The following is an 18,534-nucleotide window of genomic DNA, read 5'->3' as shown; positions in this document are numbered from 1 at the left end:
GAGAGTATGGTCTTCCTCTTGGCCTCTCGTCTTTGATAAAGGAATCCCTCCTTCTGCTCTTCGGGGCATAGCTGGAAGACCTCCGAGGCCCTGGCGATCATTGCGTGAAACAAGACAATTACGTCAGGAGGGGAAGCCCGGGGAGGGGGCGATGGGAGATCTGTTCAGTCATCACCGCCGTTGTCCGTCCCAGTCTGTCCCAGTCTCATCCCTCGGCGGAGGGGATGGAGGTGAAGGATGGAAGGGCGGGGAGGATGGATCCACCTTTGCTTGTCCTTATTTCTGTGCACAGCATGTGCAAGGATAACAAGACCTCTTTCGACCTGTCCGCTGGTGGAGGCAGCGGTTGCGACGGTAGCGGTGTAATGTCTTCAGGCTCTTCGTTGATCTGCTGTTCCTCGCCACCTCCCCCGTCGCTTTCCTCGTCCGCCTCGTCGGGGTCCTTCCCATAGGCCCTGACCTCGGCAAATCACTTGTCAAGAACCATCTCGAGTCCTGAAAGCTCATCCTCGGAGGAGATATCCGAGTCCAATAGGACTACCGAGCCCCCCCCCTTCTCTCCCAGGGGCTTTACAGGGAGTCTCATTGATGGGCGTGAAAGACTATTCCCATCGGCTGAGCAGGGAAACTCTAGGCTTGAGGGTCGTTTCCACTGGGGCCGCCTCCGCCGTCTTCGCCAGGGACACCAACACTCCCTCAATGGAAACCTTAGCCTGGTGAATCTAGGCCTTAGCGACCTTCGGCGAGCCAGAGGCCTTCACTGAGAGGGGGAGGGCCACTTCCTTGCTGCCCCTTAGCTTTCTCCGTCGGAACCGACCGGGCCTTCTCCAGAAACTTACCCGGGTTGTCCGATTTCCTTTTCATCGAGCTGGAGCGTTGGCTCGTGATTGACGACGTCTGATGTTGCGCCCGGCCTGGCAACCGAGGAGCCCATACCAACGGTGCTCCCGGTGCCCGCGGACTCGCAGTGCTTTGCCTTATGTTGGGCCCCCGTCGCCAGAGCGCCCTCAAAAGGTCTTAGAAGACTGCTCCGATTTTCCAGCAGGGGCACACCAGATAAGAACACCGTAGTAGCAGCGATCGCTCTGGTCGAATGGGCTCTCGGACGGCCTGGCAGCGGTCGGTTAGCCAACCGGTGGCAGTGCATGATGCAGCCGGAGAGCCATCTGGAAATAGAAGACTTCGAGAGAGCCGTCCCTTGATTCACAGGTCCAAAGTTCACGAATAGCTGTGATGTCCTCCGAAAACTCTTCGTGCGGTCCACGTAGAACTTCAGCGCTCTAGCCACATCCAGCGAGTGCAAAGTCCTCTCGGCCGGTGACGAAGGAGACGGGAAGAAAACAGGTAACACCAGCGGCTCGTTAAGATGAAAGTCAGACAGCACCTTGGGCATAAAGGAGGGGTGCGTCCTAAGCACCACCCTCGAGGCATGGAAAGTCAAGTACGGTGCTTTGCAGGATAGGGCCTGGATCTCTCCCACTCGTCGTGCGGAGGTAATGGCCACCAGGAATGCAGTCTTCCACGACACAAACTTCATCGGTGCGGAGTGCATTGGCTCGAATGGGGGCCCCCATGAGCCTGGTCAGCACCACATTAAGTTCCCACGCCGGGGCCGGGGCCTTCACTGGCGGGATCGACCGGAACAGCCTTTCATAAACTTTTACTAGTCGATGGGACCACAGGGACGTCCGTCCTGTGGTTCTGGTATATCTGGAGATCGTTGCCAGATGAATCTTAATGGAGGCATGGGCTAGACCAGCCTTTGCCAGCGATAGCAGGTACGGCAGCACTTGAGGGGCCGTAATCCGTAGGGGGTTGATCTTCTGTGCTCGGCACCAGATAGAGAACCTCTTCCACTTATGACCGTAGCATTTGAGAGTCGAGGACGCCCTGGCCTTTGCAAGAACCTCTCTGCAATTGGCCGGTATATCGTAGCCTCCAAACTCTAGCGCTGCAGGAGCCAAGCCTGCAGGTTCAGCGACGCCGGGTCGTGGTGGAAGATGGCGCCTCCTTCTCTGGAGAGAAGGTCCGCGTCCGCCGACAGCTTGATGGGAGGGGACATTGACAAGTCCAGAAGGTCCGGGAACCAGATCTGCCTCGGCCACGCCGGTGCGACAAGGATCATCCTGCACCGGGGCCTCTTGAGCTGGTTGATGAGTCGAAGCAGCAACGGCAACGGAGGGAACGCATACAGGTATAGGCCGTCCCAGGGGAACGAGAACGCATCGCCCATGCTTCTCAGCTGGGGAAACCTGCTGGCGAACCTCTTGCACTTCGAGTTCGTCACTGTTGCGAACAGGTCGATTTGGGGTCTGCCCCATCGTCGGAAGAGTTGATCCACCTGATCCTGGCGCAGTTCCCACTCGTGACAGGCGCACAGCTCCCTGCTGAGCGAGTCGGCAATGGTGTTTCTTTCTCCTGCCAGGTGGAAGGGAACCAGGAACATCCCCTGGGCGACCGCCCAGTGCCACAGATCCTGTGCCTCCTTGGATAGGGCTGGGGATCTGGTGCCTCCCTGCTTCCGTATGTAAAACATTGTCGTGGTGTTGTCCGTGAAGATCCGCACCACCTTGCCCTTGAGCGACGGGAGGAACGATTTGAGAGCCCAGAACACGGCTCGGAGTTCCAGGACGTTGATGTGCAGGAGCCTCTCCTCCGGGAGCCAGAGGCCTCTTGCGTGGAGATCTCCGGTGTGGGCGCCCCAACCTTCCAGGGAGGTGTCCGTCGTCACCGTCTCCTGGTACGCCGGCGTCTGAAAGTCCTTGCCCGCCGTGAGGTGCGCTCGAACGCCCCACCACTGAATCGCCCCCGGAACACCTCGTTGAGGGGGACCCTGTCTTCGAAGGTGCCCGTCACCTGCATCAAACAGGCGTCGAGAAATTCTTGGAGAGGGCGCATCCGTAGTATGCAGAGGCGCACCAGGTAGATGCAAGAGGACATCATCCCCAGGAGGGACTTGATGGACCTCACCCTGGCCACGTCCGTGGCTAGCAGGCGCTGCACTTTGCCCAGAATGGTCTTCGTCCGTTCTTCCGACGGTGCCGCCAGGCGCCTCACTGTATCGAGCTTCGCTCCCAGAAACAGGGCCACCAGTGACAGCACCAGGTGGGACTTTGGGTAATTTATGGCGAATCCCAGGTCTGTGAGTAGATGGACGGTCCTCGCTGTGTGTTCGACAGCGAGTTCCCTCGTCCTTGAGCGGATGAGCCAGTCGTCCAGGTAGGGGTAGACGTGCATCCCCTGCAGGCGCAGCTGCGCCGCCACAGGCGCTAGGCACTTGGTAAAGACCCCTGGGGGCCGACTTCAATCCGAACGGCAGTGCTCTGAATTGGTAGTGGCGTCCCGGGACGACGAACCTGAGGAACTTTCAGTGACTTTTGAGGATGGGAACCTGGAAGTATGCATCCTCCAGGTCCAACGACGATAGAAAGTCGCCTTCCTCCAGCTGTCCCAGCACGTGCTGGAGGGTGACCATCCTGAACTTTTGTGACCTGATGTATTTGTTCAAACGACGAAGGTCCAGGATGGGGCGCCAGCCGCCCGTCTTCTTACTGACGAGGAAGTACCTTGAGTACACCCCGGAGCCTCTTCGGGACAAGCTTGATGGCGCCTTTCCTGAGCATCGCCCGTACTTGCAACAGCAGTTGCGGGACGGGATTTTCCTTCCTGGCCACAGGTGGAACGTGAGGGCATTTCTTCAGGAATTCGATAGAGTGTCCTCTTGCCAGGGTATCCAGCACCCAACGGTGGTGGAGATGGACTTCCACATGCCGACGAACTTCGTCAGCCGGCCTCCCACCGGGGTGCTTCGGTGGGGGCCCGAGGCCACGGCCGGTTCAGTCCTGCTTGGAGATGGTGGCCTTGCCGCCCTGGCCACCTTGCTGACGGCAGCGAGGCGCTCGCTGCTTGCCGCGACCCCTGTAGGCCTCCTGAGACGAGGAGCGTTCCGCCTGGCGGTAGGACGACGAGCCACCGCTGGATCCCTTGGAGGCACCCTGTCTGCCTCCGGAGCTCTGAAAGGGTCGTCGTTGCTGAAGGGCTCCTAGGGCGCGGGCCGTCTCCGTGTCCGTCTTTATGGCTTGGAGGGATTCGTCCACCGCCTTCCCGAACAAGTTGCTGCCGTCGAACGGCATGCCCAACACCCTGGTCTGGACGTCCTGACGGAAGTCCCGAACAAGTTGCTGCCGTCGAACGGCATGCCCAACACCCTGGTCTGGACGTCCTGATGGAAGTCGGTCGCCCGGAGCCAAACCCGTCGTCGTAGGCAAACTCCGTTGCCCAGCTGGCGGAACCCGGTATCGGCAATATCGGTTGCCACCGTTATGGCGTGGTCCGACGCCACCTCGCCTTCTTGAAGTATTTCCAGGGCCTCGGACCTCTTGTCGTCCGGTAGGAAGTCCAATACGGGGGCCAGCTTAAACCAGAGCTCACTGTCGTAACGGGCCATGATCTCCATCCCCATGGCGTCCAACTTCTTTCCCTCGCCGTCCGGCGTCGAGGCTCCTGACCCCGCCGCTTAGTTCTTCGCTGCCGCCGAGACGACCGAGTCTGGCGTTGGCTAGGCCCTGAGGCACATGGGAGCGGTTTCGGGGACCCGGTACTTCTTCTCGTACCGGTCCCGTTTGGCTGGTGCCGTGGAGGGGTTCTTGAGAACCGACAGGCCCTCCTCCCAGATGTCATCGATTAGAGGCACTGCGATGACAGTCTTCCTCTTGGCCTCCCGGCGCTGATAGAGGAAACCTTCCTTTTTCTGCTCCTCCGGGCAGAGCTGGAACAATTCGGACGCCCTGGCGATCATGGCATGGAATGAGCCAATCTCGTTGGGCGGCGAGGCCCGTGCGACGGGAGACCCGTTCCATCGTCGTCGCCCTCAGAACCTGTCGTCGAGCCCATCGCACCGTCATCTCCCGACTCGTGGGAGGATGAGGGGGGAACTGTAGGCCTTACGGGGGCGAGTGGAGGAGAGGGTTGGGTCCTCCGTCGTTTGTTATGAGGATTCCCGACGGGCCAGGTTGCGGGTCCTCCGGCCTGGGCCGTGGTAATCTTGTCCTTATCTCAGAGCATAAGGACTGGATTGCAGACAAAATGGCCGCCGAGCTATCTTGAGGCCTAGGTTCCGGCTGCGCCGGAAGGGAAGGCTGCTCTTCCTCGCCATCGTCATCTTCCTCGGTTATCTCCCGAGGATCTTCCTTACGGGATCAAACCTTCTCGAATTGGACTTCGAGATTCCTCACAGCCTCGGTCAGTTCCTCCTCCGAGGCTGACTCCGAGCTCGAGGAGGCTACCGTGCCCCCCCTCACTTCTTCCATCACGGTGGCCATGACGATGGGCTGAAAAGAGGATTCCCTCCTTGGCGGCAGGGAAATTCTAGTCCCGGAGGCAGTCTCTGCTGGCGGGGTCTCTGACGGCTTGGCCAGAGTCACCGCGATCGCCTCGATAGAGGCTTTTGCCTGCTGGGTAGGGGCCTTCACCACCTTAGGTGCGTCCCGGGCCTTCTCCTTAGGGGGAGGGGCGACGCCTCGCTCCCCCTCTTCCGAGATCAGACGGGGCTTCTCCCGAAGCTTACCCGGGGTCTCAGACTTCCTCTTCCCCGAACCGGAGCGCTGGCTCGTGGTTGACGGTGCCGGGGAAGGCGCGCCCTGCCTGGCGACCGAAGAGCCCGACCTTTCGGCGCTCCCGGAGCCAGCGGACTCGCGGCGCTTGGCCTGGTGTTGGGCCCCCAACGCCGGGGCGCCCGCACAGGACTTAGAAGCCCGCTCGGACCCTTTCTTCTTCTTCTCACCCGTTGAGCCCTTCTCCAGCCAGCTGGCGAGACGGGATCGACGGTCCCTCATGGTCCGCTCCGACAAGTTCTTGCAGAACTGGCAGTCCTTCTCTACATTAGTCTTGTCCCCATGAAGACAGTAGAGGCATCGCGAATGTTCGTCCTCAAACACATTCTGCAGCCCGCATCCAGGGCAGCTGCGAAACAGCTTGGGTCCGGGTGACAAACTCGCGTCCTGGGCCATCTCGAAGTAGGCCGCGAATCTTCTGGAATCCTCCAAGAAGTTGATTCGACGAAATCTTCACCCTTGAGGGGCGTAGAAAAATCCCGCAACGGGTAGCCGTTAACGGGAGTAGAATCGGTGGAGCTTGAGGCTCGATTAACCAAAAAAAATGTGAAAATTCACCTAAAAAAAGCGCGAAACACGCAGTAAAAGCTCGAGAGCTAAGCACGAGGACTCCCAACACTTGAACGTGCGGTAAAAATCTGAAGATGGCTGCCAGAGGCGGGGCTTAGGGAGAGGGCAGTCATTGGCTGTGGTCAGTATGACGCAGAGATCAGTGATTGGTTACTACTACGAAAGACAGATCAGAAACGAAACTGATAGATTTTTCTTTACCGAGGATTCTCAGCCTGACGACGGGGAATATTCATGAGCATGTGAATCCATGCCAGACCCCATGCTGGAGAAGTTGGTGATCCACTGGAATGCCATAGGTTTGAGAACCTGGGAGTAGTTTGTTTGAGAGAAGAGAGGCAGCTAGTTGGCAGTGTACTGGGGTTGGCAGTGAGCTTTTTTAGAATGGGAAATACAGTAGCTACTTTGAATCAAGCAGGGAACTCATTGGTAAAAGGTTAAAGGTAGAAGCGGTTGTATGCGTTTTTAACCATGTCAGTTTCCTCGCTTTCACATTACACGTGCCTTTTTCACACCCACGGTTAGGAAAGGCGACTTCCCCCCACACTTATCATTTGTTTTTGAACCTGTCCTGATGTTTTACAAGGAAGTGAAGCCTTCAGCTACAAAAAGACACAGAAGCATCTGAGAAATGGCAAAGGCTCCAGAAAATATGAGATTTTTGGACCATTCAACGGCCATAAATGAAGTGGAAGATCTACTGGAAAATAATGGCATAGTTATGAAAGAAAACATTGCGGAAGCGGATACCTGTACAGCATCTCCTCCACTGAGACTAAATATAGATACACCATCGAGTGCAAAAGAAAATCAGAAAATAAGAATATAAAAACAGATAAATGGCGAAGGACAAGGAACGCAGGGCAACAAACGGACAGTGAACCACAAAATAATGCACTCTCAAGTAGAGATTGGGAGGGCCAACGCTGAAACCCAGTCGGGACAATCTTCTATGAATATGAAGACTCAACAACATGAAATAAAAACAGTGGTTAGATGGGCCCCAATCTTTCAAATGGGAAAAAACAAAAGTAAGCCGTGTACAGAAAAAGTTCCCCAAGAAATAACTAACCCTTTACAAATATCACGCGCATCCGAGGACCCGGTCCACTTATCAGTGAATACATTGACATCGCAACAGGGAGATCATGTTGGAAATGAGCAGGTCTCAGCAACTGAGAGAGTCCCTGATGCTAGCGTTCCAAAACAATCAGGAGAGATTCCAGTCGATGACGAATTTTCCAACTCTTTTTTCACACATCTGGTTGGAACAGATTGATCTAGAAATCAAACCATGCACTTTAAATAGAAACCCCATCCTGAAGCTAGTAAAAGACATACCATAGCCATATCTGTTATCTTCTCACAATCTAGAGTTTATTTATTTACCTAATGAACGTTGCACAAAGATAGTGGAAATAGCTTTACAATTGAGTCTAGGGGTGATGGCATTCCGATCCGCACATATCTTTTAGATAAAGGTTATAAAGTGTCTGCAAAAAAACAATGTTCAGACGAATTGATAACATTAGAAGTGGGGGCAGCGTGGTGAAAGAAAGTAACAGAGCTATTTCCGCAAAGACAGATTTGGAAAGGTTTGAAGTTGGAGAGCACAAAGCTCAAAAGAACTCCGGGAAAACTAGTAGCAATGCATGGTCAATGCTTCCAGAGATCCGGAATTAAATCTTTCAGAAGTTAGAGACCAATAATGTGTCACTTTAGCAAATAATAATATAAACGTTCTTAGTTGGAACCCCAGAGGATTCAGCGGTTTTACAAATGAAACCACTAAGACAGACATCTTAGACACTTTTTATATAGTTTTCGTACAAGAGATATGACTGTTTGGTTTCAATATATTAGAACAATTGGAAAGTGGCAATGTGATGGGTCAGCCCTCTGGGGGCCTTATCATGGCCACTAAAAAAGCTAAAATTAAAAAAAGCGACTGGCCTAAATTGTGACCAGTATGGTATTTTAACAGCTACATTATTTTGTATTCAGAAGGGGTACCCAGATGCCTGGTGGTGGTAAACGTGTATTACAATCCCAAACACCATGAGCTGCAAGAGTTTTTGAGACAGATCTCCATGTGCTTGACGGAGGTTTAACTAATGAAGAAACCGCACATATATTAATAGCTGGAGAACTAAATTCAAACCGTCTGCCTACATCAAGGTTGGTAATTAAAAACTCCCTTGCACATGAGAATGGGAATAAGTGGTTACAATTTATGACAGACTGGGACCTTCTCCTTTGCAATGGTAGTGTAAAGGGGGATTTATTACCAGTGGTTATGTGGAAGAATGGGGATCAATGTTAGATTATTGATTAATTGTATCTAGAGATGTCTTTGAGAAATGTGGCAAAATGGTTGTGAAAACAACAAATAAAAGTGATCATAATATGGAAACTCTAGAACGAATGTTCCCTGGGGAGGAGTCCAGGCCTGTATATTCCTGCAGTTTAGAGGTGAATCAGAATGGGAATAGACTGGTAAGGGTTAAAGGGAGTGGACGAAAATTGAATAGTATACTAAAAAGAATAGTCAGGCCGCTAACTGAAGTACAGGTAAGTAGTGGCTGCGACCCAGACCATTTCAAATAATTCATATTGGAACTAGATAAATCACTGATGGGAACGACAATACGCTCAAGTAATCCTAAACAAGATTTTGACCTAGAACAAGTTACTCTTACCTGGTAACGTTCTTTCGATGGGATGGACCGACGACGTATTCCATATCTATGACAGTAATCACCACAGCTGTGCTGCTTTGGAAAATCTTTCGGCGTTTGCGTCCTGCGTCGATGATGTCGATACACCGTCCGCGAGGACCTCCGCCGACGGCCGAAGTCACCAGATGTTATAAGTAGGACGCACAACGCCCGCAGGCTCAGTTGTAGTTTTTTCCCAGAACGTGTGGCACCAATCTTCTGCCAGTATGACCACAGAAAGCCTTGCGGAAACGTAAGCTGCAATCGCATAAGAAACTCTGTAGCGGGGTAGGCAGGGAGGAAGCGATATGGAATAAGTCGTCGGACCATCCCATCGACAGAACGTTACCAGGTAAGAGAGTAACTTGTTCTTCGAGGGGATTGGGTCCTCCGACGTATTCCATATCTATGACAGACTCCCAAAGCAGTACCAACGTAAGGAGGTGGGAAAGGAATTTAGAATATACAAATTTAGAGTGCCCAATCAAATTGCAGAGTAAAGGACCGTCTTGCCAAAGGCCAGATCCTGCCCCCGGATAGATTCGAGGGAGTAGTGATGTACAAAAGTATGGACCGAAGCGCAGGTGGCTGCATCACAGATGTTAATAATAGCAACACTGCAGGGCAGTAGAGGCAGCCATACCCCTGGTAGAATGGGCCCGTAAGCCTACCGGAGGGTCCTTACCCGTCAAGCGGTAACATTTGGCAATTGCCAAGATGATCCATCGAGACAAAGTCTGCTTAGTAACAGCTTGTCCCAAACGCCTTCCAGCGTAACCAATAAAGAGTTGATCATCCACTCTGACCCGGGACATGCGTGAAATGTAGAAGCTTAAAGCTTTCCTAGGATCCAGCCTATGGAGCCTCTCCTCTTCCTTACCAAGATGTGGAGGAGGATAAAATGCCGGAAGAATAACCTTCTGGCTTAAATGGAATTCCGACACCACCTTCGGAAGAAAGGAAGGACGAACTCTAAGGACAACCCTATCCTTATGAAACACAGTGAAGGGTGGCTTAACTGAAAGTGCCTGTAACTCACTCACTCTGTGAGCGGAAGTGACCGCAACTAAAAACACAGTTTTAAGGGTTAACAGTCTCAAAGGACAAGAACGCAAAGGCTCAAAGGGAGCACCCATTAGAAACTTGAGAACAAGGTTCAGATCCCAACCGGGCACCTGGAAAGGTGACGGAGGGAACACATTAGTGAACCCTTTCAGAAACTGAGAAATTAAAGGGATTTTAAAATAAGAGCACTCCTCAGACGAGCGCTTAAATATAGCCAGCGCAGCCAGGTAACCTTTAACAGGACCCACTTGCAGGCCTTTGTGGGCCAAAGAAAGCAAAAAAGACAGAACGATAGGAATGTTACATGAAAAAGGATCCACATTCTGAACCCTGCACCAGTCTCAGAACTTTCCCCAACGGCATCGGTACAGGGACTTTGTTGCCGGAAGTCTGGCCGAAAGGAACACCTCCATCACGTCTTCAGGGAGGTCCCAATCCTTATACCTAAACCTTTCAGAAGCCAAGCATGAAGGTTGAGGGATCTGACCTCTAGATGGAGAACCTGACCCCCCCCTCCCGTGAGAGCAGATCGTCTCGTTAGGGAAGACGACGTGGAGGGCAGATGGACAAGTCGAGAAGGTCCGGGTACCACGTCCTCCTGGCCCATGCCGGAGCAATGAGGATCATCCGGGAACCGAACCTCCGTAACCTCCGCAGCACTTGCGAAATGACGGGGACTGGAGGAAACACGTACAGCAGTGGGAAGGACCACTCCACTACAAACGCGTCTCCTAAGGCTCCTCTTGGAGGAAATTCCCGCGAGTAGAACCTTTCGCACTTCCTGTTGACACTCGAGACGAAGAGATCCACTTGAGGGGTCCCACAAAGGGCAATGATCTCCAGGAGAATCTCCTGAGCCAGCTCCCATTCGTGAGAGATCGTGCTTTGCCTGCTCAGAGCGTCCGCCGTCTCGTGTCTCCTGCCAGATGAACTGCCGAGATCGAAATTTCCTGATGGAAGGCCCAGAACCAGAGCTGCATTGCATCCCTGCACAGAGGAAGTGACCCTGACCCCCCCTTTTTGTTGAGGTAGTGCATGGCCACTGGGTTGTCCGTCAGAATCAGGACATTCTTTCCTTGCACAGTCGGCAGAAAAGCCTTCAGGGCAAGCCTGACGGCCCTCAGCTCCAACAGATTGATATGGAGTCTGGACTCTGACCGAGACCAACGACCGCTGACTGTCAACTCATTGGCATAAGCTCCCCATTCCGTGAAGGATGCGTCCGTCACGATCGTCAACTCCGCCCAGGGTAGCCAAAATGGAGCCCCCTTCATCAGATTGCCTTCGATGGCCCACCAGAGAAGGTCCTGGGCAGCCGAGGGCGGCACCTGAACAGGGTCCGACATCCTGCCGGAGGACAGAGACCACTGGAGCTTGAGTGCCCATTGCAAAGATCTCATCCGCAACCTGGCCTCTGGCACCAGAAGAATGCAGGATGCCATGAGGCCGAACAATCTCAAGAACTCGAACGCAGGGAGACTCAGAGCATGTTGGAACTTGTGCACCATCTGCTGAATGTGATGAGCCCTCACCTGGGGAGGACAACACTGCCCCAGGGACGTGTTAAGCACTGCTCTGATGTACTGGAGCCGCCGAGTTGGCGTCAAGTGGGACTTCTTTAAGTTGAGGGAGAAGCCCAGCCCGTGAAGGGAGTGGCAGGTGATGGACAGATGATCCAGGACTTGCTCGGAAGAGCGCGCCCTGATCAACCAATCGTCCAGGTAGGGGTAGACGTGAATCCCCCCTTTCCTAAGATACGCTGCCACCACCACCATGAGCTTGGTGAAAACCCTTGGGGAGGAGGTCAATCCAAACGGCAGGACCCGAAACTGAAAGTGCGAGTCGCTAGCCTCAGGTACTTCTTGTGCTTGGGATGGATCGGCACATGGAAATAAGCGCCCTTGAGGTCGAGAGACACCAACATGTCCTGAAGTTGAAGGGCCTGGAGGACTTGAGAGTAACCATGTTGAACTTGTCCTTCCTGAGGAGTTTGTTCAAACCTCGCAAGTCCATGATGGGTCTCAATCCCCCATCTTTCTCCTAAATCAAAAAATAAGGGGAATACCATCCCTTGTTCCTCTCTGCTACAGGCACCAGTTCTATGGCGCCTTTCTCCAGCAGGGATTGAATTTCCTGCGCAAGGAGCGGATCCGGACTCTTCAAAGAGAGATTCCCTGGTGGATTGTCGTGAGGCCTCTGCCGGAAAGGAAGACAGTAGCCGTGGGCTATGATCTCCAGAACCCACAGATCTGAAGTAATGGCACGCCATTCTACAATCGGCGAAGCATGGGCCTCATGACTGAGCAGAAGCGGCTGCGGCGTTGCCGGAGGGCAACGAGGCAACTGCTCACGCGGCCTTGGCACCTCGAGTACCTTGTTTTCCACCTCTGGCACTCCTACGGTTGTCCCTCTAACTTGCAGCTCCTCTCGCTTTACTGAAGGATGAGTAATAACGAAAGGAACCTCCCCTCCACTGCTGTTCCCTAGGACGAAAAGGCAGGGGATGGAGGACTGCAGCGCCCAACGACTTCGCTGCAGCTTTGGAGGTCTGCAACCCCTCAAGGCTCTCGTCAGCCTTGCTGCCAAAAAGATGTTCACCATCAAAGGGCATGTTGAAGAGCCTAGCTTGCACATCAGGAGAAAACCCCGACTTCCTCAACCACGCAAACCTGCCTATCATGGTGCTCACCGCCATGGACCAGCTGACACAGTCTGCCATGTCCAAACCCGACTGAACGGACTCGCACATAGCATCCTTGCCATCCCGAATAATAGCAAGAAAACCATCCCGTTCGTCCCCTTCGGGAATATGTTCAGCTGCTAAGGAAATACAGTTCCACAGAGTGTGCGTGAAACATGAGGAAATTTAATTGAGCAATACTGTTCGCACTTCTGATTCACCTTGGTCGCGATCAGATACACTTGAGGGGTTCTCCAAAGGGTGAAGATCTCTTGAAAGACTTCCTGAGCTAGTGGGAGACTGTGCTCTGCCTGCTCAGAGCGTCCGCCGCTGTGTTCTGCTCTCCGGCTAGGTGAACCACTAACAGAGATTCCTTCTTGTATTGCCCAGAACCAGAGCTGCATTGCCTCTCTGCACAGTGGTAGTGACCCTCTCTTGTTGAGGTAGTACATGGCCACTGTGTTGTCCATCATCAGGACATTCGTTCCTCATACAGAATGCAGGAAGGCCTTCAGCGCTAATCTGATCACCCTCCGCTCCAAATGGTTGATGTGTAGTTTGGACTCCGATGGAGACACGCAACCGCTGGCTGTCAGATCGTTCGTGTGGGCTCCCCATCCTGTGACTGAGGCGTCCGTCACCAGTTATCTCTGACCGTGGCTGCCAAAAAGATTCTTCCTTGAAAATATTGTCCTTACAAGCCCACCATAGAACGTCTTGAGCACCTCTGCTTGGAACCTGCAGAAGATCTGACATATTCCCTGAAAACTGGGACCACGGAATCCTGAGGGTCTATTGAAGGGATCTCATTCTCAATCTGGCCTCTGGCACCAGATAAATGCAGGATGTCATGAGGCTGAGTAACCTCAAAATCGTAGGCCGGTAGACACTAGGCATTTTGGAATTTTGCGACCATCTGCAGAATGTGTTGAGCTCTCACCTCAGGAGGCGAAGCTTTCCCCGAGGAAGTAGCCAAGACCGCTCCAATGAACTGTAGCTTTTGGAGTGGTATTATAATGGACTTCTTGTAATTGAGGGAGAAGCCCAGTTGGTGAAGGAAGTGGCAATTGATCTTCAGATGTTCGGGTGAATGAGCCCTGATTAACTAATTGTCCAGGTAGGGGTAGACATGAATCCACCCTGAGACTCGATGCAACCACCGCCATCAGTTTGGTGAAAACCCTCCGGGCGGAGGTCAGCACAAATGGCAGAACTCGAAACTGATAATGAGAGCCGCCATCCGCGAACTTCAGGTACTTTCTGTGCTTGAGATGGATTGGTAAGCATCCTGAAGGTCCAAATGATACCAACCAGTCTTGGAGTTGGGGAGCCCGACGGATCTGAGACAGTGTGACCATCTTGAACTTGTCCTTCCTGAGGAACTTGTTCAAGTTTCTTAAGTCCAAGATGGGTCTCAATCCTCCGTCCTTCTTGGGGATGAGAAAATAAGGGGAATACCAACCCTTGTTCCTCTCCGCTACAGGTACATGTTATATTGCACCTTTCTTTAGCAGGGTTAAGATCTCCGGCACAAGGAGCGGATCTGGAATTTTGACAGATGGCTCCCGCTGTATGATCCCGAGGCCTCTTTAGAAAAGAAGTCAGTAACCTTGGTATACGGTTTCCAGCACCCAGGCATCTGAAGTAACGCCCTGCCATTCGTTCAGATGCTGAGAGATTCTGCCTCCCACCGGGGTCTTGTGGGCTAATGGCAGTAGAGAGCGTAGTAGTAGAGGGCGTAGAACAAAATACTTTAATAGTAAAGAAAATGTAGAATTAGTAGAGATGGTATGTTATGATAGTTTATTTTTATAGCACCTATACACAGTGTTTCAAAGCGCTTCAAGGCAAGGGAGGGAACAAGGGAAAATACAATGACATTCTTACAGGCCATGAACAGTAAGGATGTGAAATTAACTATTGTACTCGGCCTGATGACATTTCAGATAGTTCAAGAGCTAAGACATGGATAAGGAAGGGAGAGGGGAGAGTGGGAAGGAAATGGAAACGGACAGGCGACTACCGTACTAGGCCTGATGACATTTCTGGTAGAGCCGGACAAAAACAGAAGGTGAGAGAGAGGGGTGGAACAAAACAAGCTACTATCATACTAGGCCTGACGACATTTCAGATACTGCTGTCGGAGGGAGGGGAAAAAAACAAGTAAGGGGAGTGGGGAGGAGACAGACTAGGTTATCATAGTAGGTCCAGGGACGATTCTGATAGAGTAAGTGCATAGAAGAAAGCAAGGGGATGAGGGGAGGAGATAGGAAAAGGGAGAAAGGGAGATGAGGAGAGAACAGAGAGTAAGCAGTCAAAAAGAGTGGAGAAGCAAAAGGGAGAGCAAATACAATTGCAAACATCAGTAACAACACAATGTTGCAAGCCAGGATAGAATATGAAGATGGGAACAACATGATTCAGGGCCAACATGAGTACAAGATACAAAGGAAGTTCAGCACGAGAGTTGAGAAAGGGTAGCGCACTGTGAATCAATGAAGTCCATAAAGGTCAAATCCAGCATTGGCCACAAGACGGTGATGGTGAAACCAGAATGTATCAGGACAGACTCCTGCAGATGTAGGATAGAAGGGTAGCAGGGTAGAAGAATCAAGCAAAACAGGCAACACCTGTGAGCGCAAAGGGGGGGGCACACGGAATATCAGAGGGGGTGGCCTGTGAAGACAGAGGGAGTAAACACATGTTAGTGCATGCTTACCTGCTGTCTGATCAGGGGCTCAGGACGTGGGTCCTCCTGGTTCAAACAGGAATTGCCCTTTTCTTCATCTGCTCTTCACTTCGGATGCTCGGGCGAAAGACACCCTTGATCTAAGAGTGAAGACCAGGAAGGAAGTGTCAGGGCTAAGAAGGTGGGTGGTGTTTAGGCCAGGTGACCTAGATCCACTTGCACCTGCTCCCTATCTGCAAAGGAAAATAGGCTGGAGGCTCCTTAAATTGGGAAAAGAGCGGCAACCAGGAAGGCAACAGGTGGGCGGGGCTTAGGCCAGGTGACCTAGATCCACTTGCACCTGCTCCCCATCTACTACTAGTAGAATAGAGAGCATAGTAGTAGAAGAGCGACATCAATAGTAGTATATAGCGCATAGTAGTAGAGAAGCAGTGGTAGCAATAATAATAATAAAGGAAGTACGAGTAGAGCAGGAAGAATCATAGTAGTGTGGAGAAGGGGTTGTAAATTAATTGACCTTTTCACAATTGACCTCGGGAGAATTGACCTAATTTAGAAGGTCAATTAGGACATATATGCGGGGGGAAACCCCCCGCAACTCCCACATCCAATCCAAAACCCTCTGCAACCCCCCACCCAATCCCCTTATATTATTTATAATCCAAAACCAACCCAATACATATATAAAATAACAAATAATATAAAGGTCAATTGTGCAGAAGGTCAATTAGGACTAGTATAATTAGGTCAATTGTGCAAAAGGTCAATTGTAAAAGGTCAATTTGGGTAATACCGGAGAAGGTAAAGTGAAGAGGAGAGAGTGATGGGGAGAAAGAGTACTAATATCTAAGATTTGTGAAAAGAAGAGAAGGTGGGTGGAGTAGGTAGGACTGAGGAGGGGAGGAGTACAATAAAGACAAATGGGGGTGATAAGATCAGGGGGCACACATATACCACCCTCTATAACTAACATGTATGGTAGTATAGATGTAGGTAGAATGTCCATGAGGCAGATGGAAATCCAGCATCTCAGGGACTTCCCCTTAGTGCAAGTTAGCGAACAGAAAGTAGGAGTTAACATGCTGCAGAAACTAACCGGGGTTGCAGAGGCCTGGGCTAGGGGAGTTGAGAGATTGACAGTCCTAGCACCACCTTCCCAAACCCCTTTTCCAGCAGGTACCCCTCTTGTGTTACAACCAATGCCTTTTTGTTCCACAATCCTACTGAAGCTTTAAAGAACCAAACCATATCTTTACTGTTAATCTTGATACAAACCCTTGAAGTAGGAACAAGATTGTGATTCATCAAGGCCATCTGTCACATAGCTCATCCAGTGTGGTTGGGGAAAATAAGTCAAGAGGATGAGGCAGGGTACAAGGGGTGGTCAGAAGGAGAATGTCGGAGGAGAGATGTCAAGCAGGATAGTTAAGGTAGAGTGCAACTCCTTCAGCAGAGAGAGAGGATAGGAGATGGGGCATGGTGGGGCTGGAGGGCATCATGATCTGCACAGCAGAGTAAGGTAGGTTTAGTATAGTTGCTAGATCTGGCAGCATCCAAAGCAGTAGAGTAGCAGAACCTACGCCAACTGCAAACATTGGGCTGCAATCTCCTCTTAAGTTATAAAAGTACAAGCTGGGTAGTGTTGTGCAAAGGGGCACCGCTGAAAACTAAGCCCTCAATCACCCATTCAGGGTATGCCCAAACCTTCACCAAGCAAAGGATATCATGGAAAACTTCTCAGAAGAAAACTTTACTTATTTTGTTTTGAAATATTCATAGTGCCAATCACCGGCAGGGCATTTCAGGCTATATAGTTAAGACTTGAGATATTACTTTAGATCAGATATTTTGTTTCGTCGTCATCTAGATGCCACCACATTCACTTAATTTTCCTCAAGGAAATAACACTCACCCAACCGCACTTCTCATTACAATTAACACTTTATTCTGGCTTTGGTGTGCAGACTTCATTCAGAGGCAAGGGTGCAATGCATGTCCATCTCTCGCTCTTTATTCACAAGTCCCTCTAACTGGGGCCCACCCTCAACAAGAATAGCAAGGACTTGCTGCGCAGATCACAATCCCCCCCCTCGCCCCATGGCTCTCAGGACTTCAATTGCCTCCACACTCATACTGATGTGGTGTGTCACACTCCAGTGGGTGTTGACCATATTCAGGAGAAACTACGACATCAGCCACCTAGCTCAAAAGGGGTGGGCAGCAGATGGGGTGACAGGGCTTGCTAGATGAGTGCTTCATCCTCACACTAATAGGTACGCTGACTCCACGGGTTGGCCTACTCCAGTCTAGTCTATAGCAACAAGTGTCAACAACTAAAACGTTTGAAATGTTATTTAAACCACAGTAAATTATAAAACGAGTAGCGTCATACGATACCTGTGCTGCAGTAAGTCGAGAGCAGGGGTTGAAAGTGAATAAACCCTGTAGAAGGTCAAGCAAATCATCACCAGCAGCACTGAAAATATTTTGAAGTGGAGTTCCCGGGAAGGTTTTAAAAGTAACATAGTCTGGAAGACTGGACATGCCCTAAGAAAGACATTAAATAGGTAGCAATTTTAAGATTGTGTACAGTTACATGGTACAGATACAGTAACTATTCTGCTACGAGAAACATTACAATGTTGGGGGATTCATTGAAGTCTAAGTGGAAGTGGATGCAACTGCTGGGATATGCTCACGGATTTACATTTCAGATGGACTTCAATTGCAAATCACTTCCCCTGGGCCAAGCCTTTGCATCTCCCTCTAGCAGGAATGATTTAGGGGAGAGGTTATCCAATGGAGAAGCAGGATTCCCCCTCCCCCATTTGCACAGACCACAGCTAAATAACATACTCATCTTCGGCGCTGTGACGTCTCAGGGTGCGTAGCACCTTATATAAATAATACAACAAATTATCAATTTTTGGAAAGCTGGGTGAGCCACATGTGAACCATGATGGCGAATACACATTCTGATATGAAATGATTTTTAAAATATTATTGTGGGTGTCCGCAGAGAAACGTCTTTAGCGAGTGCCTGATTAATACCAGGAAACCCAGCGTGTTCCCTAATAAGTAACCGTCAGATGTTTTTGCAAAACCATCGCTGTAGAACAACACACTTTTGTCCTGCAACCTGTGTCTCACTGAGAATTTGGTAGAGTCACGTTAATCTCGAACAAATACCAAACTGCATTA

General features: G+C 51.2%; 1 protein-coding gene across 3 annotated transcripts in view; it reads right to left on the bottom strand.

The window, feature by feature from the left end:
• The window catches only part of CDK7 (cyclin dependent kinase 7), a 633,476-nt gene that overhangs the window by 106,359 nt on the left and 508,583 nt on the right, over positions 1 to 18,534 (bottom strand). For 2 of the 3 annotated variants that reach the window (XM_069627397.1, XM_069627398.1), the window contains one exon: positions 17,731 to 17,880. The exons of the other annotated variant lie outside the window; for it this stretch is intronic. In XM_069627397.1, the coding sequence (XP_069483498.1) occupies positions 17,731 to 17,880 (150 nt within the window). The remainder of the gene's footprint in view (positions 1 to 17,730; positions 17,881 to 18,534) is intronic. 3 annotated transcript variants of the gene reach the window in all.

This window comes from Ambystoma mexicanum, chromosome 6p (assembly GCF_040938575.1).
Source record: "Ambystoma mexicanum isolate Mex_15411 chromosome 6p, UKY_AmexF1_1, whole genome shotgun sequence".
Lineage (NCBI taxonomy): Eukaryota > Metazoa > Chordata > Amphibia > Caudata > Ambystomatidae > Ambystoma > Ambystoma mexicanum.
The sequence above is the reverse complement of the archived record's forward strand: the minus strand, read 5'-3'. Positions and strand labels throughout refer to the sequence as shown.